This window comes from Ahaetulla prasina, chromosome 3 (genome assembly GCF_028640845.1).
Source record: "Ahaetulla prasina isolate Xishuangbanna chromosome 3, ASM2864084v1, whole genome shotgun sequence".
Taxonomy (NCBI): domain Eukaryota; kingdom Metazoa; phylum Chordata; class Lepidosauria; order Squamata; family Colubridae; genus Ahaetulla; species Ahaetulla prasina.
In genome coordinates, this window is record NC_080541.1 from 183,821,024 (window position 1) to 183,846,081 (window position 25,058).

At 39.4% G+C, this 25,058-nt stretch overlaps 1 protein-coding gene across 8 annotated transcripts in view; it reads right to left on the reverse strand.

Annotated features, from left to right (window-relative positions):
- The window catches only part of NUDT3 (nudix hydrolase 3), a 69,218-nt gene that overhangs the window by 15,212 nt on the left and 28,948 nt on the right, over positions 1-25,058 (reverse strand). Inside the window, exons 2-8 of one of the 8 annotated variants that reach the window (XR_009154203.1) lie at positions 18,964-19,074; positions 14,261-14,305; positions 13,833-13,917; positions 12,631-12,721; positions 10,321-10,461; positions 4,291-5,988; positions 71-160 (exon numbers count right to left, since the gene is read on the reverse strand). Coding sequence is in view for 2 of the 8 variants with exons in the window: in XM_058175554.1 (XP_058031537.1) it covers positions 12,549-12,721; positions 13,833-13,917; positions 14,261-14,305; positions 18,964-19,074 (414 nt within the window). In the remaining 6 variants the exon portion in view is untranslated. Of the gene's footprint in view, positions 1-70; positions 161-4,290; positions 5,989-7,952; positions 12,722-13,832; positions 13,918-14,260; positions 14,306-18,963; positions 19,075-25,058 lie in introns of those variants that run through there. The other 7 variants (XR_009154200.1, XR_009154204.1, XR_009154201.1 and 4 more) reach the window with 7 other exon arrangements.

Consider the following 25,058-nt stretch of genomic DNA (forward strand, 5'->3'; position numbering starts at 1 on the left):
CGGGGGAAAACAACCTCTTGCGGCGGGGGGGGGGAATGATTATATAGAGGTTCGCCTCTCTGCGCCGTACCCGGCTCTCACGTTGATCCTCCGTCTGCGGGGGAGATGTTCTCTGAACTGCAATGCGAAAAGTTCCGAAAGTGTAGTTTGAAACTGGGTTCTGAAAACGGTCGACAAGAAAACACAAATTACAAGGTTCCAATATAATAAAGCGGGTGCGCCTCGAACTCTGGCCTGGCTATGACTCATCGGTGTAAATATTTTTGCGGATTTGACAGTTGGGTAACACTGTCCACCGTCCGACGTGATGGTCAGAGGTAATTTAGGGAAAATAAATCCTAGGAATTAGCTGAAAAGGGATTGGAAACAGCGACCTGTTTTATGATGCCTTTATGTAACCGTGACTCAATCTCATGTGAGCATTGCCTTCAGTTCTAACCAATTTTTAGAGGAAAAAGTATCACAGAACTGGGGGGGGGGGATGTACAGAACTCTCAGGAAGTTAAAATACCTCTGCTGGAAGGAAGGAATGTTATTTTTGCCAAAAAATGGAGTCCTCAGCATGGAGACAGTTTTTGTTAAATAAGAGGAAACTATGATACTTTAAAAAGGGATGTGGTGGCTCAGTGGTTAAGATGCTGAACTTGTTGATGGAAAGGTCGGCAGTTCAGCAGTTCTAATCCCTAGTGCCACATAACGGGGTGAGCTCCTGTGACTTGTCCCAGCTTCTGCCAACCTAGCAGTTCAAAAGCATGTAAAAAGTGCAAATAGAAAAATAGGGACCACCTTTGGTGGGAAGGTAACAGCGTTCCGTGCGCCTTTGGCATTTAGTCATGCCAGCCACATGACCACGGAGACATCTTCGGACAGTGCTGGCTTTGAAACTGAGATGAGCACTGCCCCCTAGAGTTGGGAACGACTAACACATATATGCGAGGGGTATCTTTTACCTTTACCTTTAAGAATCACATGTATGAATCAATCCCATTTTATCCAGTCAAGATTCTCAGTGGAGAATCTCTACTATGGTAAAGTCAGCTCATCCATAGGTAAAGTTCTGATGATCAGGTTGAGGATTATACATTTAACTCCAACACTTCTCGTTTATGTATTCACATACTTGGAATAAAATGTTGAAGGATTGAAAAATCTACCTAATAGCTTTAACTTGGTTCTAATAACCACACAATATAAAACAATTACTTTCAGAAAGTTCTGGAGAAGGCAATGTATTTTTTACAAACTATTTGTTTTATTTTTGAATTATCATCAGCCTAAATCAATCCACTACAGGATGAAGATCTCTTCTTCACCACCACACTACTCCAGTGTAGGTTGACAGGTAAGACATGTTTTGACTTTCTGGTCCAGGGCTGGAAAAGAAGTGATTCCAAGTCACACAACTAGTTCTGTACCTTGTGGATTCCACAGCATAGGCTAGTTATGTAGTAGGCACTTATCACCAGTAAACCTGGTATAGGTAAGCCCTGTGTGGGGAACAAAGCCAGATTGTCCCCGATATTGCCTATGAACCATGCTAGGCAAAAAGGAACAGCAACAGCCAATTCAACTGGAACAAAAGGATGTGAGCAGGCATGCGGAGAATATCCCAGTGAGGGCAGAACAGCCATTTGTTATGGACTGGAAGCAAAAAAAGGAGCAGCATCACTGCATCTGCATATGGATACGAGGTCTACAATTCATGGTATGAATTGTATTCTCAAGAGCAATGATTTATATTTTCCTATAAAGTTTAAGGATAAAAGCTATTTAAAAACACTGTAAACAATAAGGACCAGATTTCATGAAGGGAAAGCATGCTAAAACTGATCTGAGTTCTACCATTTGGGAGATGGAGAATTTGAACATAGAATCATTTTGGTTCTGTCTATTAAATGGAGGCTCCTTTTGGATTTCCTAATTGCTTTCTGAGACTTAATCTACACTCTTTATTGTTTCCTCTTTGAAATAGGAGCTTAAATCAGTGAGAAAAAATGAGTATCTGTGCTAATGTAGTACAGCCTATTCAAATCTAGGATCCTGAACCAATAGTTATAAGAGAAGAACGAACTGCTCTTCTGACCATATTCTTACAAATAAGTGTCTGTTTTCATAAAACATGCCAATTATGACTAACTGAAAAATCCAAAACAGGATGTGAGATAATAGCCTTCTGTGGCTGTTCCCCTGCAGTATTTAGAGCTAATTGCCTTCAGTTCCAAGGCTGATATACAAGTGTCCAGACTAGTACTCACCAAAAGCAACTTGTTCCATTATTTGATGTAGCCTTATAAAACCTTATAAATTGGTATCTGCAGACAATCAAGTTCCATAGTTTTATGTACACATTACATAAAGGAAGTATTTCTTTTTAAATCTTTTATTCACAAACCATCAAACTAATCAAAACTAGTTCAGATCTTTCACTTGGCTGCTAGCCCAGTTGTAAGATCTAATCTTATCGTTCAACCTCTTCAATCTATCATTCTCCAATTACTGATCTTCCCCATCCTTTCATTCAGAAACTTGTGTCATTCTAGACTTGAATATTGAAAATCAAGAGCTATGCAGTTAAACTTCGCACCTCCCAGGAAGAGTGTCAAGCCCACTAAGCATCAGTAGGACGGAGGCAATATTATGATGTAAAAGAAGCAGAAGCGTGCACGCGTAAGCAAAGCGAGCACGCACGCTCTCGTTGTGAACTGGTAGTAAAGGCAAGTAGAACCTACCCCTTTCATACTCAAGCAGCGTTACAGGTAAATGGGAAGTACAATTACCATTATAATCTTCCTAGTGATCTGTACCTTTGGAGAAAGGAGCTAAAAATTGTTTCTGAGCGCATGAACCTCTAGAGCAGAGGTGTCCAAACTTGGTCCCTTTAAGACTTGTGGACTTCAACTCCCAGAGTTCCTCAGCCAGCTTTGCTGGCTGAGGGACTCTGGGAGTTGAAGTCCACAAGTCTTAAAGGGACCAAGTTTGGACACCCCTGCTCTAGAGTTACAATATGGCATTTTGGCAATGTATTAATGTCCCTTTCTTGAAATTACATTTCTAGTTCTAAGTTCTCACAGTTTCTTTTAGTTTAAGTTACAAATATTAAGAGATACAAAACTGATCACATGCTGAGATAATCTCTCTAGAGCAGGGGTGCCAAACTCGGGTCGTCACGGCAACGTCACATGATGTATAGGGACTTTTTTTCCCGTTTGCTAAACCAGGTGGGGGCGGAGCCAGCATGTGACGCATCTAGCCCAGGGGCCGTGAATTTGACACCCCTGCTGTAGAGGATCAGATATTGCAAACATGCTTACATTATTTTCTAAAGAAATGTCTGAAGTATTTTTATGAAACTTACATTAATTTTTCACTCCCCGCATGACTAATAGTCCATTTTTGCATAATATAAAGGATAACATAGTCACTACTTTTTGTTATCTCTTTAATTACCATAATTTTATTTTTATAAAATTTTATTTTAACTATATTTTTTTATAAATTTTATAAATTTTTATAAAATTTTATTTTAACTATATTTGCCTTTAAAGTAATATTTAAAAATCAATTAATATGCTTTCATTAATTGTAATTAAATTCTTTCCATTTGCTTAAGAATCCAAACAGAAAAAGATGGATAAGTTTAATAGTAACTTTTGACATTTAAGCATGCTGTTTCTGAAGTAATTAATTTCAATTCTGTATAACAGACATTCTCTCTCTTTTTATGGTGGTCTAGGCTAGTGGTCCAGTCATAGTTGCTCTCTGAAAAAAACAACAGCTGGATGAATATACAAAGGCTAGTATTGTACCTTCCTTGCCATCCCCCTTCCATTTCTCTCAAAGCAACAATAAATGTGATTCACCTAAGTAGTACCTATTTTGTAAAAAGAAAAACTACATTGTGATAATTGGTGTTTACTTGTTAATAATTGATAGTTTTGTGTAATATTATAGAGAACTTCCTTCTACTATGTTTTAATGTTTTGCTCCCAGTCTGTGAATATAGACATTTTGAAATTTACATTAAAATATGAACTCATGGTGATTAAATCAAATTTAGTTACCAAATCTCATGCTGCTGACAAGACAGGGTAATTATTATTTTCCGATCAGCTGCTAAAATATGTTCACTATGATCATAGCCATATAGAATATTTCTTTGTACATATTTGAAAATTTAAAAAATCACTATAGTTCAAAACATTTTCAACACTGATGGCTTGCTACTATTCTATAAAAAAACATATTTAGGAATCAGAAGACTACACTAGGCCTGCAATGTTATGCACTTACCTGAGAATAAATGTAATCCAGTTCAATAAGGCCTATTTCTGAAGTGCATCAAATTGTCCTACAAAGTGTTAAAAACGAATATATATTTCTTGCATTCAAATAGGACATCAATAGTGGGATTTGAATAGTTTCCAGTTTCTTTCCAACCACAATTTGTGCATTAGGAAGTTGATGCCAAGCAAGATGTCCACATTTTGTCTTTCAGTTCTCTGCATGGAGAACTGATTTGAAATATGTTGGAAAGGATGTCACAAATTATTTTGCCATCATATGATAGAAAACTGCACCAAAATACAAGCCCTTAGAAAATCTCTCTGCATATAAATCATAATAAAATAGTGGGAGTGTCAATTTGCAATCCTATCTTAAAATATGGCAGTGAGTTTATAATACATGGAAAAGAAATCTATCAATTTTTTTCTTCCTGGCTGTTATAGATTTCATGTAGCCCAAACTAACCCAGAACATTCAGCCTTAGAAGTATCACAATGTTTTAAAACACATTTTTTTAATTTATTAAATTTCTATACTGCCTAACTCGCCTAGGTAACTATTTACATTGCTACCTGACACTTCTACTAAAAAACAATCATCTGAAGCAAACACATTCCCCAGTAAAGGTACTATACTTCTAACACTGAGATGGTACAATTTATTAATTTTTACATGCAAAATTGTAGCTTTTGCCAGGTAGGGACCACAAAAACACAATTATCTGTATTTAGTCTCACACTATTGGAATGAATCATTGAAGAATGTTCCTATTCTATAAGTAATCAACCCTATGCCCCAATAGTGGTGACCTTCACCCGTCTCTGTTCATTTATTTAAATATAAAAATTGTGCTGTTTGAAAAACTGCTTGAACACTGTGTTTGAAAAGTTGCAGTACTTTGTCATATATATAGTCATCAGAGCAATATGTTCAGATTCCATTGTGTGCATTAACAATAATGTAGATGCATCGAATTCAAAATCAAGTATTATGGTGTGCATGCGCAATGCCTAATGTTAAGGAAATCTGTTTGGAAATTATCTCCTATTATCTCATCAAATTGCAGCTGTCGTTACATGTAAGGTGCCTTTACATGATAGTTCAAACTGAAGTACAATCAATCAACTAGAAAGCAAGAGTTCAGTTTCATCAGTATATTTTTGCAAAAAATGAATTAGTAGGCAGTGCAATTACGATATAATAACCTATCATTTTCTTATAGATCTATATAATATATCAGTAGCTTGATTCCTTTAGCAGAGTAATCAGAGTGCTAGACTATGATTGGCAAGATAAGTCAGCATGGTTTAATTTAGCTAAAGTTAAATTTGAAAGAACTGAATGGAGAACAGTTTATGCAGAAATAAATTTAAAAAAAACTTTGCTCATACCACAATTGCTAACTACAGATTATGGACAAAATGTGGACTAAGTGGCCTCATGACTGCCAATCATGGAGGCAGTGGAATTTTCAAAAAACACTTGCAGTCTACCCAAAATTGCTTGGCAGGCCACATGTACCCCAGGGTCATTTGTTATACAGGGCTGTCATATAGTCTCAAAAGTCTGATTCAGTTCCAAACATTCTACCTTTTTTGTGATAATTAAAGTCCATGGGTGAGTGGTGATAAAATAGCTTCTTTAGAGTTAGTTCCTGTAGTGAGTATAGTGCATGGCCTTGGAGGCAAAGGGAAGGTCTGTTACCTAGACAACAATTAGAGAAATGAAGATAAAAAGTAATTTATGAAAATGCCTCAAACAAGTTAAAAGTTAAGTCTTATTTTGTTCTAGGCTATTCTTAACAATATTTATTGTGTTGTTGTTGTTACCTGAAACATTCTGGTCAAATACTGTTTGCTTCATTTACAGTTTGCATCTTCTACCTGAAGCAGCTGCATTTTCTTTGGGAATTCTTTGTTTAGTTTGTATGAGCTGTGTGTTTCATTCAAATTAACCACCATATTATATATATTTTACAAAACTGTGCAAATGTGTATCTTAAAATCAAAATGGGATTTTAGATCTTCTATTAAGATTTATTTCTTTTAATATTTGACTATATCCCAAGGACGGGAGACTGGGTAGAATCCTCTATCGACATACCTCTATTTTATATAGCCAGGTACAGTAGATTTTAGAATTTATTGCAATCTTTGAATTTTAATCACCAACAAAGCAACAGAAGTTTAAGAGCTTTGCCCCTTTCACATACCAGATAGCAGAAAGATGCTAGGTAAAGCACATCCTACAGGAGGAAACAGGAAAAAGCACACCATTCTGGTGTAAAAAACCAGAATGATTGTGGGAGATGATGCCTGAAATTTCTTGTGTTTTATTCTATGAGTTTAACCTATTAACTATACTCAATTTTGAATATTTTTTCAGCAAGGTACTGATAGTGGTAATGTACATGGATAGTGATATATACGTGGTCTATAATTTAGAAATTTTGAGAAATACATACAAATAATTCTATTCTTTGCAGCAGTACAATTCTTGGACATTCAATTTAGTACTGCACTCAGGTCTAAGAGTAGCCAATCAAATGTGCCAAGCTTCTAGAATAAAATGTTCAAGTAAGATCAGTTTAGTATCCATTATAAATTCTGCTTTATCTGAAATAATTTTAATTAAATGTATTTATAAAGATGCCTCCATTCGTATTTCCTTTTCAGTAAATTGAGGAAAGAGAGAAGGAATGCATAGACAACAGCAATTTAAAAGGAAGGATGTGCATTCAACATCCCGGTGAAATATTTGACGTCTTCAGCATGAGCAGACATCAACTACAAGTATGCTGATAACAGTAACTATATTATTTATATTTTGAGGTCAATGTAAATGAGACTGCATTTTGAAACAAAATGTTAAAAAGTTATGATATTTATATAGTTACTTACCAAGTACATCTAAATTATATTAAAGTAACCAAAATATCTTTGCAATCCCCAAGGCATGTCACAACTTCTGAGCACCCCTAATGTTTGCAAATTGAAAGCTGAAAAATTTGACATGCCCTATAAAAACTGAGCCATACCATACCATTGGAATATCTGACCCAGTATTTTAAAGTAAGTTTAAATAATTGTCTTTCAAACATCTTCCTGATTTTGTATCATTAGGATGCCTAGTGCCTACATAGAATCTGGGGGGTGGGGAGGGGTGATCTTAGGGTCAATTTCTGTAATTGTTACTGTATATCTTACTAAAGACAGAAGGCAATTCAAGAGAGTAAATAAAACATGTAAAATAGTGAAATCAATGTTCCAACCTTAGGCATTTTCAGAAACATAGGACTAACTCAAACGTTACAAATGTAATCAGTAATGCAGTACTTCAGCTGAAAAGTAGCCTTTGTAGTACCTGCATTCAGACATAGATAAGCAATAAGTAGAAGCAAATGTCTCCAGAATTTTGATATGGAGAAACTATTTTGGTGATAATGTTCATAAGTCATATCAGATATTTCAGATACATGTGCAGTGACTAACTGCTTTTGTAAGAGATTGTGAAATTAGAGAAGATTTCAAATAACCATTAGCCTACTTTTCAAATGTTTGTGTGAAATACTAAATGTCATCATTTTACAAGAATTCAACATTCATGCCAAGAAATCACATTGAAAATAGCTTCTAATAAAATCTGTTATCACAAGAGGTGGCAAAATGTACTCAAAAGCAGCTTCTTTATTACAGGGTTTGAAGTATACATACATACCCCTCCAGTGCAAAATAGTCCCACAGCACTACTGACTCTCAGTTCCCCACCCTTTCCAAAACAATACCCACTACCTGGGGACAGCTATAATGACAAACAAAATCAAGCAAGCATTAAGAAATATGCACAATGTTTGATATTATCTCTATTCAGGAGCAATTGTACTTTTAACATTAGGAAACAAGCAAATCAAGAATCACCACCACATAAACACTCCCAGAATTTTCACTAACACATGCTCTAATTCGAATTTCACTGCTTACGAGCAATTGCATGTAGTTGCTGGGCTTGTATTTTTAAGCTTACAAGTATGAACTTCCAAGAGGTTCAAAATATTAATTTCAATTGTAAGAATGATCCTCCCTCCTTAAAATTGGATTTTAAGTCCAATTTTCTCTCTAAACACTTTCTCAATGTTCTTCTAAATATAGACATACCCCAGACCACTTTTCTTCAATACTTCTTATGTTATATACTGAGAGGTAGCAAGCTACACAAAGGAAGCAGGCATGGAAGGTCCTCCCTCCCCATCATCTGAGCTAATGTCTAAGAATCTAGCACACAAACCTGAATGGGGGGAAAAAGAGATCCATCCATTTATCCATTTCACAGCATACTGTTGCTGCCTATCATATCAGTAAAACATAAGAGGTGTAGAGAAAATGAAATATTGGCATTTGTGGGAATCATGTAAATTCAAGTGCCAAAACAATTTCACAAATGCAAATTAGATAGCTTAACATATCTAATTGCATATTCCTACATATGCACTAGCTAGGATAATACGGCACTTTATTTTTTATTGGCAGATTTAAAAACAAATAAAATAAGCTTATTGAAAAAAAGAGGCAGCTGGAGAGTGAGGAACAAAATTAAGAATACTGTTAACAAATATATTTTGAGTGGAAGAAAAACTGCTATTAAAATCGTTGCAATACTTTTAGGCTAAACTCTTCAGAGTTGATCCATCACTCCATTTTCAGACATTCTAACTGATTCAAGGTTAAACTCAAAGGATAATTCATATTAAAATACTCCTGCATATTCTACCACTACATCCCATACACTTTCTAATCTAAACAGACATCAAAACAGAGAAGAATGTATTAGATAATTATTAATGTATTTTGGGGCACGGGATATTAGATATGATGACTGCAGAGAGCCTGAACCGTTGTCTTCCTAATAAAGAAAATCAGTACTGGAAATTGTAACAGAAGTTGTGCATTTTCACTCACAATGTTACTGTTTCCAACTAACTATGCTCACTAGATATTATGTTCCAATTAATTGCCACAAACAAATTTTAAGTAGCACTGTCACTTGTCTTAAAAAGTAAGGCTATACAGTGCCTTAGATTTAACACTTCAAAGAGCGCTTCAGAGCACACGGGGCAGGAACATGGCAGCTGTCTGCAGCTCTTTAAAGTAGTCCCATCTTTCCTCAGGATCCTGGTAGCTGTAGTGGACAGCCATGTGATCCCACAAAAAAATGCAACTGCTTTAAAGAGTTGCAGATAGATGCTACATTTATGCTCCGAAGTTCCTTTTCCAAATGATGTCTACACCAGTGCAGCACTCTATTAAGGGCTGGCATATAGCACATATAATGCAAAAGCCCATCTAGTAATGAGAGTATTGGTATCTCATTTGAACTTATAGCTAACTATTGGTCAGTATATAACTAAAAATCCAAAATACTGCTTGCACTGTTCCAGCAAATGTCTAAATCAAAAAGTATGCAAGTTCAACAAATTCTTGCAAATGTTGAGCGTCTTCTGAAACTGTGAAGGACCAGAAATGTATATATAAAAATAAAATCCATGGCTAAGTAATACATTTTTTTTGGAGAAAATACTCGATCTCCTGAATATCTGATGGCCAAACATAATTACTAAACCATTTTATAGGGAAAGAATGATTTTCACATGATTTTATTGTCCCTGCCAGCAATTTTTAATTTCAGTATGTAAAGTTAAGAGTTTTGTAAATAAAGACCAAAACAATCTGCATTTTAATGGACAAATCAAGCAATCACTGAAGTATTAAGATGTTTAAAGTCCAATATGGTGACCAACTTGCCTACTTAGAATGAACTGTATTTGAAAATTCTCTTTCTTGATGCATGTTCTGACAATGTGGGAACTTCTAGTGTCATTAGAAATGTGAAAAAGTGAGTTGATATAATGCATTTCCATTGTATTACTACAGTTTCTTGGCTTATTTATTACAGAGTACCCTGAGATGCTGGGAAAGCTATGAATATAGTGCATTAAAAGGAGGTGTAATAGTGAGTTTTAGTAAACAGGAGGAAGTTTACCAATAATCCAGACAGTTTATACCCCAGGAGACACATCTTCCATTTCCAGTTCAGAAGGCAAACATCAGCAACTCAGTGCAGTTGTATAAACAGCATCAATTCATCCCACAGTAACTACTTTCTTGGCACAATTTATTTTTCCTGACCCAAACAAACAAGAAATCACTATTAGAATATCATTAACAATATTCTATTCTAAAGTGTCAGTTTAACAGCCCTATAAAAACATTTTAGAGTTTTAAAAAAGTGTGCATGCTATAGATATTAAAACTGCAGTCACTCCGTCAGGAGTCTCAGTTCTCTTTCAAACAGTTGTCTGTGTCCTAATCAGTTCAATGAGACACAAAACTTTAGTTAAAGGCAATAGTTTGCTATCCTGAATAGTGTCACACGTATACTTAGTAAAATAAATTATTATTGTATTGTACGCTTCAAGACATTAGTCAAGTTCATTCAGCTAAATTTTATTATTTGTTAAAATGAAGGGCAATAAAGTGGCATAACATAATTTTTCATTTGTTCAAGATCAGGTTTAAGCCACTTTTTTCAACTGCACCTTTCAGCATGTACTGTGTATTGCTTTTGATTTCAGTGATGCCATTTTAAGGAATGCTATCCTATTAACAGAAAGTAGGGAATTAAAAAATAAGAAATATTATTGGTTCTATAGCAACTGTCTATTGAAGAAACTATACTAATTTATTTTTAATCAGGCTGCATGACTATTTCAGAATATTTTTAATGTATTTTAAGCATATAAGGGGAAGGGAGAATTATCTACTAAATTGGAGTACTGCAGGTTTAATTTCACATCTTGGCTATACTGTGACAAAGAAGTAGTCACCAAATATAGCAACTAGGTCCTGTCTCAAGCCAGGGATGAACTAATGCCCCTCCCCAAATCTACCCAGATCCACCCCCTCCCACAGCCCTTTCCAAAAACAAGACAACACTATTGGCAAATCAAGACAGTATGAAACATCAACAGAAACAAAAATGTGATGTGTGCCAATGCATCAGGTTAACTATCCTATTAAATGACACAGATCCCCATATAAACAATTCTACTTGGGAACTAGCTGTACCTTTGCTGCTTAAGAAATTAAGTCTACAATTCTGAGTGTGCTCCATGATACAATATTACAGAAAAGGAGACTGGACACTTGAATTTTTCCCTGGGAATTCTTTTCAGGGACATAAAGTGACTGTCCCACCATGAGGTGACACTCAAAGTACAATCCAATGCTTTAGCACAAATTACAATATCCAGTTCAGTAAGATGTAAGGCATATGGACCAAAAAAAGACACCAGCAGTATGCAACAGGAGGATAAATCATTTTACACAATTAAAAGCATTAGTGCTTGATGTTCCAGTTCACATTTTTCAACTCATTTTGAATCCCTGATTCCTATTTACTGAAGTTGGAATTCATTAGGCTTCTGAACCCATATGCTTTTGAATGAATGGTGACCAATTCTTTGTGATTATGTCCATTGTTACATGACATACTGGTTGAAACTATAGAAAGAATTGAGCACCAGGGATGCTTTGCAAGTCTCCTTCAAGTCTCATTGTATTAAGTTTGGGTCAGGGAATAGGATGCAGGGAATGAAACTGGCCCAGCCACTAGCACTGTCATAAAGAATTTTTTTTAAAGAACAAGGCAGACAAGTTTATGAAGCCCTCTTTATAGAAGCAGCTTGTGTTTTTTTAAAAAAAATCTTGCAAAATCAGTGTTAGATTTCTCCCTCTAAAAAATGTTACGTGCAGATGTGGAGCAAGTGGCCACCACACAGACCTCAACAGTACCTTACAGTACAAAATCTAAGACATAAAGAATTGATCTCACATTTGTAGCCTTCTTTACTGAAAAGATAAGAGATTTGGCTATGGTTGGAATAGTATATACAAGAACATTTCAGAGGACAAGGCATAGATGAAAGTAATAGCCTTGCTGTTCACATTGTCAAAATTTTTGTTAATAGGGAAGGGGCACTTCATGCACAAAATGTGTATTACAAAATACATATCCAAGAAAAAGCAAAAACAAAAAACCCCAAACCACCCACTTTGCACTATAATGCAACACTCAAACATCTGCTCTGCCAAAGGCTGCTGCACATGTCTTGTTTACCAAAGAACACATGTGAAAGCGGCGAGAAGGGGGGAGGAAAGGAAATCCAAGTTTCAGTCTGTTTCAAACTTTTCTGATAGGGTTATCTTCAGTCATCTGATGTCAGATAGTGTGCTCTCCTTCGAGAATGATGTGGTCACAACAGGAGTGCCATTATTAGCCAAATAGCCTTGCCTTAAGGTTTCAAAGTATGAAGCCTGTACAGGTTTGTGATACTGCAGAACTTTTATGGCATCATCTATCTTAAACCATTCCCTTTTCCTTCCTGCAGATAAAAAAAGAGGGGGAAAGGTTAGATCACAACAACTGAAGTATTTACAATCCTCTCCATGCGCAACTGTTTCACAACAGCAAACTGTATGTCAATTGTTACTACGGAATAATGAACTCATTAAGTAGATTTTTCTTTTCCAAATGCAAAAAAATCTATTCAATTTTTCACAATAACGGTATACTACTGTGTAGAGCAAAATATCCTCAGGGTACTAAGCACCTCTAAGTTCTTAAACATTTATGAACTTCATTCTAAATGAGATTAAGGATATAGGACATAACATACTTTCAAAGAAGACTTGGCACAAGCAACCTAACTAATCAATCTCCTTAAAAATCAATTACAGGAAAAACTGAGTGTTATTGTATCACCTGTAAAGTTTATTGTACATACATTGAAGTAATTTACTATAATTAGGAGCTGAGAAAGAAAAAATTTGGTTAACAAGTTTTCAGTCAAGTAAAAAAAACTGTTTATTTTCTAATGAATTTTTTTCAGGCGTAAAAAAATAAATTACTTTTAATTTTATTAAATTAAAAGAATGTGTGGAATAGAATGGAAAATAAAAACCTGAATCACACTGAGAACCTGTTATATTTCTGCAAATTGTAGATTGTGTGGTTGTTATTCAAGGATATAAAGCACTGTAAAGAGGTATATAAGACTAAGTGCTATTGCTATTGCTATATAAAAACGGAAAATGTCCATGTATTAGGAAATAGCCATTCCCCCAAATCATAAACGTTATAAAGTAAGACTGTTGCCTTAAAATGCACATGTACTAGATACTATTTTATGATTTCTCTGCCTTTTAGAAACATGAGGCAATTTTTATCCTAATATTTAGGTGGTTAAGGTCAAACAAAAAATAAGACCTGGAAGGTAATAAGAATAGCTATTTCATGCATATTGCTCAGCATACTGCAAGAGTGTTTGGTTAACTCTACGTTAGAAGTGCACAACTAATTCTGAAAAAAGGATTTGATTATGTACTATCAAGCTTTGAAAAATACATATTTTCAAGATGTAACTATGTGCTATTTTTATGAAAATATAAGCAACAAAAATATAATCAGGGACACAAATGAATGTGTTTGCTTACCGATATTCACAGAATCCTCCCAATCTTCCAATACTTCTGTGACAATAAGTACGTAAACATATGTTCTGTGTTTCCTGTCCTGGTTCTGAAAGGATGATAAACAAAGTTAATTTGAAGAAATATAACGACTACAACAATGCTAATCTTAGCACTGAGTTGAAACAATACTTACAATATGTCTCATCAACAGCAATGCTCAGTTATGACTTGATTTCTTAATAAAGGAGATTCAGATACTACTAGTAAGTTAAAATATAAATAAAACTACTTCAAGCATTTTTGTCCTACATTTGCAAGTGTTACCACACTTTGAAGAGGGTTCAAATCAGAGAAAATTTATCTTCTAACCTACCATAATAGAACCTCTGTCTCCAAACTTTAATCACATATAGAAATGTTTTATCAATTCTGTTGATATTTGTACTTACCTCAAAAATTCCTACTAATCTTCCTAATGTCCCTTTCACTCCAGCCTATGATATATTCAAAGAAAAGAAAAGGGCATTTAAAATAAGTCATAGCTCAATTTATTTTAAAAGTCAGTTATAATTTAAATTATATATTTTACAAACTTTTTAAGAATTATATATAATTCTGTGATATGATTTACACTGTACAATGGTGAAACTTTGTGAACTTTTAGAAATTTTCTTTATCAATATTGTGACCTACAATATTTCCTCTGAGACTAAAAACAGCTCTAATATGCAGATATCTATGTGAATATGGACTGTGATCACTTTGAACAAGCTAGTAATAGTCATGGTGGCCATGAACTCACAAGCTGTTTCTCCCCTCCCCAGGGATTTAAGTTGAAATGTTGCTTGAACTGAAAATCTAAAGAAATCTAATATCAATTTGTGAAAAGATTGAGCAGGCAGGAGTGAAACTGTAGAGTTTGAGAGGTCAGTAAAGTAGCATCATCTATAACATCTTAGCTTGTTTTTCAGGTGCAAAACAACACCTCCAGGGTGCGCAAGTTATTGGTGAAACAATGCCTCTGGACATCTTCAAAGTCACAATAACAATCTCACCCCACCAACCCTCTCTACCTTAAGGCTACACCTGAAATACTTGGATGAGAAAATAGACCTGGCATATATTATAAAGATCTGAACAGATGAAAAGAGGAGTGTTCAACTTTCAGAAATACACCACATTTCTGAAAGGCAAACAGTCCTCTTTTCATCTGTTCAAATCTTTATAATATATGCCAGATCTATTTTCTCATCCAAGTTCAAACCATGAATTACAGGTTTCTCACAGGTACACCTGGCATCTAATGTCATTAGCCAAATTCCAAGATATAACAGAGTTGGAAGGTACCTTGGAAGTCATCTAGTCCAATCCCCCTGCTCACGCAGGAGACCTATACTAGGGATTCGAACCACCAACCTTTCTGATCGACAAGCTCAGCGTCTTAGCCACTGAGCCACAGAGACTCTTAAACTTTCTAACTCCTGTCCACCTTACATCCTGCTCTCACTCTCATTAGTTAAGAATAAGGTTTAGGTTTATTTGGGTGTGGGGGTAGGGCTAAGTGGAGGTCTGTAATGCCAGTTCCAGCACTTCCCCAGTTCTTTTTTTTCAGTCCAAACAACTTTTTTTCTATTCTGTACTGTCTATTCTCAAAAATTAATGTGCTTCCTTAAACATTCAGTGAACTCTAAATCCAGTTCTCGCCTCCAATTTTGGAGAACAGGGAGCCCTCAATTTGATTCCTCCACTACCTCTCTTCGCTGAACGTATTTCTGGAAATAATATAGGGATTGCCAACATTTATTTTATAGTTTTAGTGGTTGGGGGCTTTATTCTTGTTCTGAGCTTCTCCAGGTGTGTTTAAAGATGGGTGGCCTTACAGTCAAATGAATGAATGAATGGATGATCAATCTTATATGCCAGGTTCCATGATATGACATCAAAAATTTATATGAAAATTCATTTCCCAGATGCTGTATAGTGCAGAATGGGACAATTCACTGCAGCCAGGTCACCTCTGCCAACTCGCCACTGCCAAGTCATTGCAGGACAACTCCAAACAGCCAACTCTCCACAGGGAGAACTCGCCACAGGTGGACAGAGAGCCAGGAGCGCAAGCAAGCAAGCAGGTGGGTGGGCAGAGTGCAGAACAGTGGAGAGACAATAGTGGCTGTGGACATCCTATTTTCACATCAGCCTCCGAGCAGAAGAGTCTGGGAACTGCAGTAGCAGCAGTCGGAATGGGCAGCAGGAAAGTGGTAGCAGCAAGGGGCTTCCCATTTTCACACATACCCTGCTGATGTGCCAGGCTCTGAGCTTGGTGCTGCAGCGGCTCTGAGCCTGGTGTGCCATCACTTGGCACAGCCGCTGATATTGCTGCCACCATGCTGGGCACAAAGCCTCTTGCTAATATTGCCACCTTCATGCTGGGTATGGAGCTGCTGCCGCCAATGTTGCCATGCCAGGGCAGAGACACTGCTGCTGATGTTGCTGCCACATTATGCATGGAGCCTCCGCCATCAATGCTGCCACTACTGGTTTGGCAATGGCCATGGAGGCAGCTCCAAGCCCATTGCCGTGGCAGCATTTTCAGTGGCTCTGTGCCCACAGCAGCAGTGGTGGGGGTTGTGAAAATGGGAAGACCCCAGCTGCTGCCACCTTTTTGCCAACCACTCTGATGTACTCTGTATTCTGCTCACATGCTTGCTTGTCCAACGCTTTGCCTCCAGCTATGTGTGGCAATGTCCCTGTGGTGAGTTGGCCATGTGTTGTTTTGCAGCAAGTTGGCAGAGGTGATTGGTGGTGACAAACTAGCAGTTATCTTAGACTCGTATAGTGACATGCCAGCAGTAGTGGCAAAAGCAGTTTCCAGATAAGCTCACTAAAAAGTCTAAACTGACTGTCTACTAACAATATTAGTCTTCTTTTCTTTTTAGCATAAAGCACGTGTAACATGCTCATCCTGCTGGACCAGATGGGATAAGCAGATGTAATAGGAGAGATGCAATTTTTTAAAGAACCTGGTCCAATGCCCTATAGTCTAATTCTCCTCAGAAATAAAATTGCTGGCAATTTTTATTTCTTAAAAGGACTGGATGACCATTTGAGATAAATTTGAAAAGGATCACATTTGTAAAGTATCACAAAAGTACATAAAAGCAAACTAATTTGAGATTTTTCAACATAAATGGATTTTTCTCTTCCTCTATAGGCAATTGTCATGAAAACAATATACTAGGCAACAGTTTCTCAATGGGAAAGTATTATATTTTTTTGCCACAGTCTTAACTGTGTTGTTCCTCTGCCCTGGTCCTATTAGACCTCTCAGCGGCTTTTGATACCATCGACCATGGTATCCTGCTGCACCGGTTGGAGGGATTGGGAGTGGGAGGCACCGTTTATCGGTGGTTCTCCTCCTATGTCTCCGATCGGTCGCAGACAGTGTTGACAGGAGGGCAGAGGTCGGCCCCGAGGCGCCTCACTTGTGGGGTGCCGCAGGGGTCGATTCTCTCGCCCCTCCTGTTCAACATCTATATGAAGCCGCTGGGTGAGATCATCAGTGGCTTCGGTGTGAGGTACCAGCTGTACGCTGATGACACTCAGCTGTACTTTTCCACACCGGGCCACCCCAACGAAGCTATCGAAGTGCTGTCCCGGTGTCTGGAGGCCGTACGGGTCTGGATGGGGAGAAACAGGCTCAAGCTCAATCCCTCCAAGACAGAGTGGCTGTGGATGCCGGCATCCCAGTACAGTCAGCTGAGTCCTCGGCTGACTGTTGGGGGCGAGTCATTGGCCCCGATGGAGAGGGTGCGCAACGTGGGCGTCCTCCTAGATGAACGGCTGTCTTTTGAAGATCATTTGACGGCCGTCTCCAGGAGAGCTTTTCACCAGGTTCGCCTGGTTCGCCAGTTGCGCCCCTTTCTAGACCGGGATGCCCTATGCACGGTCACTCACGCCCTCGTGACGTCTTGTCTGGATTACTGCAATGCTCTCTACATGGGGCTCCCCTTGAAGGGCATCCGGAGGCTTCAGTTAGTTCAGAATGCGGCTGCGCGGGTGATAGAGGGAGCCCCTCGTGGCACCCATGTGACACCTCTCCTGCGCAGACTGCACTGGCTACCTGTGGCCTTCCGGGTGCGCTTCAAGGTTTTGGTAACTATCTTTAAAGCACTCCATGGCATAGGGCCGGGCTACTTACGGGACCACCTGCTGCTACCGAATACCTCTCACCGACCCGTGCGCTCTCACAGAGAGGGACTCCTCAGGGTGCCGTCAGCCAGGCAGGGCCGTTTGGCGACACCCAGGGGAAGGGCCTTCTCTGTGGGGGCTCCCACCCTCTGGAACGAACTCCCCCCAGGACTTCGTCAACTTCCGGACCTCCGAACCTTCCGCCGCGAGCTTAAAACACATCTATTCATCTGCGCAGGACTGGAGTAGATTTTAAATTTAGATTTTAATGGGTTTTATTATATATACTGTTTTTTAATTATTTGGCTATATCAAATAAGTTTTTTAATGGATATTTTATTCTGTATTTATATGTACCTTTTTTATTTGCCTGTGAACCGCCCTGAGCCCATAGGGAGATAGGGCGGTATACAAATGTGAAAAATAAATAAATAATAAATAAATAAACTACTATTGCAAAGAGGAAAACTAGGCAAATTTTGTTGCTCATTAACAAGCATATAAAGAATATAGGTAGTCCTCGATTTCTGACAATTAAGTCCACAATTTCTGTTGTTAAACAAGACAGTTGTTACGACCTTTCTTGCTACAATTAAGTGAATCGCTGCAGTGATTAACTTAGGAAAATGGTTGTTAAATGAATCTGGCTTTCCTATTGACTTTGCTTCTCAGAAGGTTGCAAAAGGTGACCACGTGACCCCAGGACACTGCAACTATCCTAAATCTTAACCAATGCCAAACATCTGAATTTTGATCATGTGACCAAAAGGATGATGCAACAGTCATAAGTATGAAAAATGGTCATAAGTCACTTTTTTCAAGTGCCTTTGTAAATTTTTGACCAATTATTATATGAATTTGTAACTTGAGCATTATCTGTACTATACAATTAATATTTGGATAATTTTGAAAGTGAAAGGAATGAATAGACAATTTTGTATCCAAGCAGAATTTGAAAATGTACCTCTTCGCAAACTTCCCGCACAGCAGCCACACTAGGCTCTTCTTCAGGCTCCATTCCACCTCCAGGGACAATCCATCTGTCAGGATGACGACTACTGCTAACTAACAGCACCTATAAATAACAACAGAGCTTGTGTACATGTTTACACCTTACACAATTCTACAATTAGAAGATGGTATCCTGCTATGTAAAATTACTAAAAAAATTTCAACTCCAGAGAGTATACTAAGTCCACCTGTACTTAGATAAAGACAGAGAGTGGAACTGGTATTTACTTACTTATATCCACCTTTATTATATTTATAAATAATTCAAGATGGCGAACATACTAATACTCCTTCCTCCTCCCATATTCTCTACAAAGCCCTGTGAGATAAGTAAGTTGGGAAAGAGAAACTGGCCCCAAATCACCAGTTGTTTTTTTTATCCCACCTTCATTACTTTATAAGTAACTTAAAGTGGCAAACATACACAGTACTTTTTCCCCCACAATAATAATTTATGAAATAAGATTAAAATGGATTGATTAAAATATACAACCAAAAAAATCAGGAACAGAAGAAGCAGGCAAGCTACTCTGTTAATTAAATATGGTAAAATACCAAACTTATTTGAAAACAGAAATAAGCAAACATTATATTCCTTTTAAGAACTAGCTCTGAGGCATGAGACAAAACAGTTTTTAACAAAAAGATTATTAAAATTTTTCAGATGTCTGCCAACTATGACCAATATCTTCCCTTTCTCTCTGCATATATGCATACCCTACTTCTCGCAAATGACTCAATGTAAAATGGAGCACAGAATCTACCAATCATCAAAAGGCACACATACTATGGACTATAACAATAGCAAAGGATGTAGTTATTTGCAAATATTTTGTAGCCAACCATGCTTACATTAATCCAAGAATATTCTTAAATTAAACAAAATCCAGTCTGAACTCATATATATGCCACTGTTCTAAAGAGCCCAGTAGAAAGCATTAAAACAATTGAAATTCATTCATTCATTCATTTTCTATAGCCATACATCTCAGTGACTCTGAGTGCTTAATTAAATTAAAAATACTAAAAACATTTAAAAAACTAAAAATTGGGTTTTTTTTCTATTAATGAGAAAATAGCTGTATTGTGAAAAAGATAAAAAGGAGCTTAATTATAGCATCAAGGACACAGGCAATGCTGACTGTAGAACAGACCACAAACTTGCTCATCTTCCATGTTAAGCTAAAATAGAACATACCAATCAATTTCCACATTATGATCTTGAACATATACCCACCATTTTCAAGGGGAACATCAGGAATTACTTTGAAGTCCTAAACCTCACATAAAGAACCAGAGGAATTGTGGAATGCATTTAGTGACTAAGGAGGAATGAAAAAAGAGAATGCCAAAAATGAAGGATATAAGAATGCAAACTAGATGCAGAACTGTGGAAATTGCCAAGAAGAGAGACAAAAATCTCATAAAGGAATGTTGGACTTACCTGAACGTTCTTTCTATGTGCGCTGCAGGAGAGTTCAAGCATGGGTTTCAATTCGTCTGATTGGCCAGAAACTGAGTTGCAAATTCTTTGGCTAAGCCTCTTCCTCCTGGCCGAGCCTCAGTTTTGTTAATGAAGAGATGGATCTGGAGAGGACGTAGCCCAATTGATGAAATGGACCACTCCTGGACCCCAGACCATTCAGAACCAGGGCAGGATTTGGACTCTCCTGCAGTGCACATAGAAAGAACATTCAGGTAAGTCCAACGTTCCTTCTCCTGTGCGCTGCTTGAAGAGTCCAACCATGGGTTATACCCAAGCTAAATCGTCGTAGGAAAAGTGTTGATCCAGAGTCCACTCGGCTGGCAAAACCCACTGAAACATCTTCTGAATGCCACCTCTGCCGAGGCAAACATGTCCAATTTGTAATTCCTCACAAACAGAGAAGCCCAGGTGACTGCCCTGCAAATCTCAAGGATTGGAGCCTGTGTAGCCCAGACCACCATGGTGGCTGCACTTCTGGTTGAGTGTGCTGTGATTCAGCATGGTGCCAGCCTGGCCTGTTGTTCGTAGGCCAGCAGAATGCATGCCTTCAGCCATCATCTGATAGTGGACGGAGATACCTTCTTGCCCACAGATCTGGGCTGAAATGACATGAACAGAGCTTCCGTCCGTTGGAAGGATGCCGTATGGTGTACATACTTGCGCAGTGCTCTGCGGACATCTAAGGTATGCCAGCGTCTTTCGTGCGGATGTCTGGGGTTCGGACAGAAGTCTGGTAGAATAACTTCCTGCCCGCACTGGAAACAGGTGTTGATCTTAAGCATGAATGTCGGGTCTTAATGGAGAACAACTCTATCTGGGTGAAAAATGCACATGTCTTGTTGCACAGAAAGAGCCGCCAGCTCCGAAATCCTGCGTGCTGACGTAATTGCTATGAGAAAGGCAACCTTGAAAATAGGCAGCCTGATGCTGGCTGACCCTAAGGGCTCAAACGGAGTGGACATGAGCGCCTATAAGACCACGGACAGATCCCAAGTCTGTGAACTGTTGGTGATAACAGGTTAGACACCCCTTTCAAAAAACTACGCACCCAGGGTGCTGAGAGAGAGGTCGCACCCTCGCCTGGTAGAATGGTGGACAATGCTGCCACCTGTCTGCAGAGGGTATTCATGGATAATCCTTTATCAAGACCCAGTTGCAGAAAATTCAAGGCCTGAGAAACTGTCGCAGATGTAGAAATCACTTTCTTCTTAGTGCACCAGCGAGAAATGGAAATCCATGTGGCCTTGTATATCCTGTTTGTTGACACCCGTCGAGAAGCAAGAATAGTCAAAATTACTTTGCCAAAAAGTAGTCCCTTCCAGAGGATCTTTCAAGTGCCAAACAGCCAACTGGAGCCATTGAGAGTCCAGGTGTTGGAGGGCCCCTTGGCTGAGGGAGATCCTTTGAGGAGGAATTTTCCATGGACGAGAGATAGAAAGTGTCACCAGGTCCGCGAACCATGGATGTTTTGGCCAGTAAGGTGCTACTAATAGTACCTCCGCCTCCTCTGTCAAGATCTTCCTGATGAGCCTCGGTAGTAAGGGGGTTGGAGGAAAGGCATACAACAATCCGGCTGGCCACCGGCAATAAGAGAGCGTTGATTCCCTCTGCCCCGTGTGTCCTGAACCAGGGAAAAAATCTTGGTAGCTGAGTGTTCTGTGGGCTAGCAAATAAGTCCAGTACCGGAACACCAAACCATTCCATTATTTGGTGAAAGAAGTCTGGGTGGAGGTGCCATTTGGACTGGTCAACAGTTGTTCTGCTCAACCAGTCCACTTGGGTGTTGGCTGTTCCAGAAATGTGTTCCGCTCACAAGGATCGCAGATGTCTTTCCGCCCAGAAGCCTAAGGCCTTCGCCTTGCGCATTAGGATCTTGGAACAGGTACTTCCCTCCCTGTTGACATGCGCCTTGGCTGTTACATTATCTGTCAATAGCAGTACGTGCTGATCAGTTTGAAATTGATGTAGCGCTAGATGAGCCACTCTCACTTCCAGCCAATTGATGTCGTTGAGAAGGTCCTGATGGGACCAACAACCTTGAATCATCCTGAAGTCCAGGTGGGCACCCCAGCCGAAAAGACTGGCGTCTGAGGTCAGAACCAGCTGGGAAGGTTCTCGGAAGAGGCAGCCTTTCTCCATGGCTGCTGACATCCACCAATCCAAGGACATTGAATTGCTGCGCCCTGATCTCTGACTAGGTAAAAGCAGCCATTGTAAGGCCCTGACATGTAATCAGGCCCAAGGGACAATAGCTAGGCAGGATATCATTTTCCCTAATAGTTGGAATAATTAGAAGCAGTAAGGGAACTAGTTCCAATGACTTGATCTGTGACACCATCTCTCTTATGCTGGCTCGGCGTTCCTGAGACAGGAATACTTGCGATGTCTGGGTGTTGATCACTGCCTAGATGGGTTAGACTGGTGGATGGTGTTAGATGGCGTTTCTCACAGTTCAAAGAAAAGCTGTGATCCTGAGTTTGAATCGTGAACTGAAAGTCCTGCTCTGCCTACAGCAAGGACAACTGGATTAACACGTCATCCAAGTAACATTGTAGGCAAATGGGCCTTGCCCACAGATGCGGTGTTATGACATCCAGGAGCTTGGTGAACGTGCGCAGGGCCAAGGAGAGGCCGAAGGGGAGCGCCTTGTATTGCCAATGGTGGCCTGCATATGAGAATCTGAGGAACTTTCTGTGAGACAGTCTGATGGGAACATGGAGGTATGCCTCCTTGAGATCTATGGATGTTAAAAGTTCTCCCTGTTAGATACCACCCAGGATAGTATGTAGGGACTGCATTTTGAATCTCTTGTATTTTATATATACATTGAAGTTTTTCAAATTCAAGATGGCCTTGTGTCTCCCTGAACTCTTGGGAACCAGAAAGAGGACAGAATAAAAGCCGAGACCTCTCTGATCTATTGGCACTGGCTCTATGGCCATGATGTCCAGCAGGTGCTAAATCGTGGCTTCCATCAGGGCCCTCTTGCTGGTATCCCTGGCTACAGGGCACTGTAGAAAGCGTTGTGAAGGGCTTGGACAAAATTCTAGAGTGAACCTCACTGTTTGTAATACCCAAGCATCAGTAGTGGTCTCCTGCCACTGGCTGGCAAACATCTTTAACCTGCTGCCAATGGGGATGTGTGAGAGAGTCACTTCATGCGGCAGTAAGGCTGTTACCAGCACCCCGATAGGGCTGTCTGGATTGTGATTGACAAGTCTTGTCGTGGAAAGCTGACCTGTCCTGTGACCTATCCATACTGTAGGGATACTGTCTTAGGTATTGTGGGGCGGAGAATCCTGCCTCCGAGCCACGAAAGGACTGCCTCCTATAAAAGGGGGCCGATCTCCTATCTGCTCACTTGGAAAGATGAGGGAGTGCCTTGCATTTATCTTTCCCCTCCACCAGGATGGGATCTAACACTTCCCCAAACAGCTGCCATCCCTTGAAGGGAGCTGATGCTAACCTCCATTTGGATTTTATGTTGGCTTGCCACTGGCGTAGCCATAACAAGCACCTGGAGATAACATTGGATGTCAGAGCCTTAGAGGCAAACTTGGCAGCATTGAGTGTCTCATCTGCAGAGTACTCAGTTGCTGCAATGAGCTTACTGATATCCTGCTGCAGACAGGTATCCTCTGGAGAGGCCCTGGCCTGCATTTGCTGCAGCCATAAGAGCGATGTTCTAGAGAAGAAGGAAGCTGCTGTGGCCAATCTAACTGCCCATGCGACAGCCTGATGAGTTTTATGGTTGGACAGTTCTGCTTTCCTGTCCTCTGTCCTCAGGCCTTAGCAGTGTCTGAAGGGAGAATAGCCGCTGAAGCCAAAGTGACCAGCAGGACATCCACAGTTGGAATCTGCAGGAGTTCCTCTAGTTCCTGCTCTGCTGTGTACATTCTCTTATCCATGCCACTAAGAGCAGGGACAGAGCCAGGCTGATCCCACTGCCTTTGAATGACATCCATGAAAAATTTTGGCGACGGAATTACCTCCTGTGCTGTGACCTGCTCTATAAAGAGGCTGGCACTAAGATCCTGAGATTCCATGGGGTTCTCCTCAGTATTCCCCGTTCTCCCCATGTTAGCTGTTGTTTTGGCCTTAAACAATAAGGTCTTAAATAGGTTAGGCTGAAAAATCCCAGAATACGTGGGTTTGTCCGGGGAGACCCCTTCATCCTCAGAAAACTCAAATCCCTCCAATTCCTCCTCCCCTTCCAGTGAGGCCTAACTTGGCATTGATAGAGGTGGGGAATGAGATTCCCTGATATAGGTTTTGTGTGGATGCAAAGAATGATGCAGGGCCCCAGGCCACGAAGGTCCCGGATTTAATGTCCCCATTAATCCTCTTTGGGTAAGAGCTGCATCAATACCTTGAGCAATGGTCTGTGCAATGGCATTGCATAATTCCACAGACAAACTCTGGTCAGGATTCTTTTGAGGGAGCAGCTCCGCCGCTGTAGGAGTAAATGTGGCAGATGGAGCAGAAGATCTGTTGCCAGACACAGCTAGCAATTCTGAGATAGATAGACTGGATGCATGCTCCCCCACTTCCTGAAAGGGAAT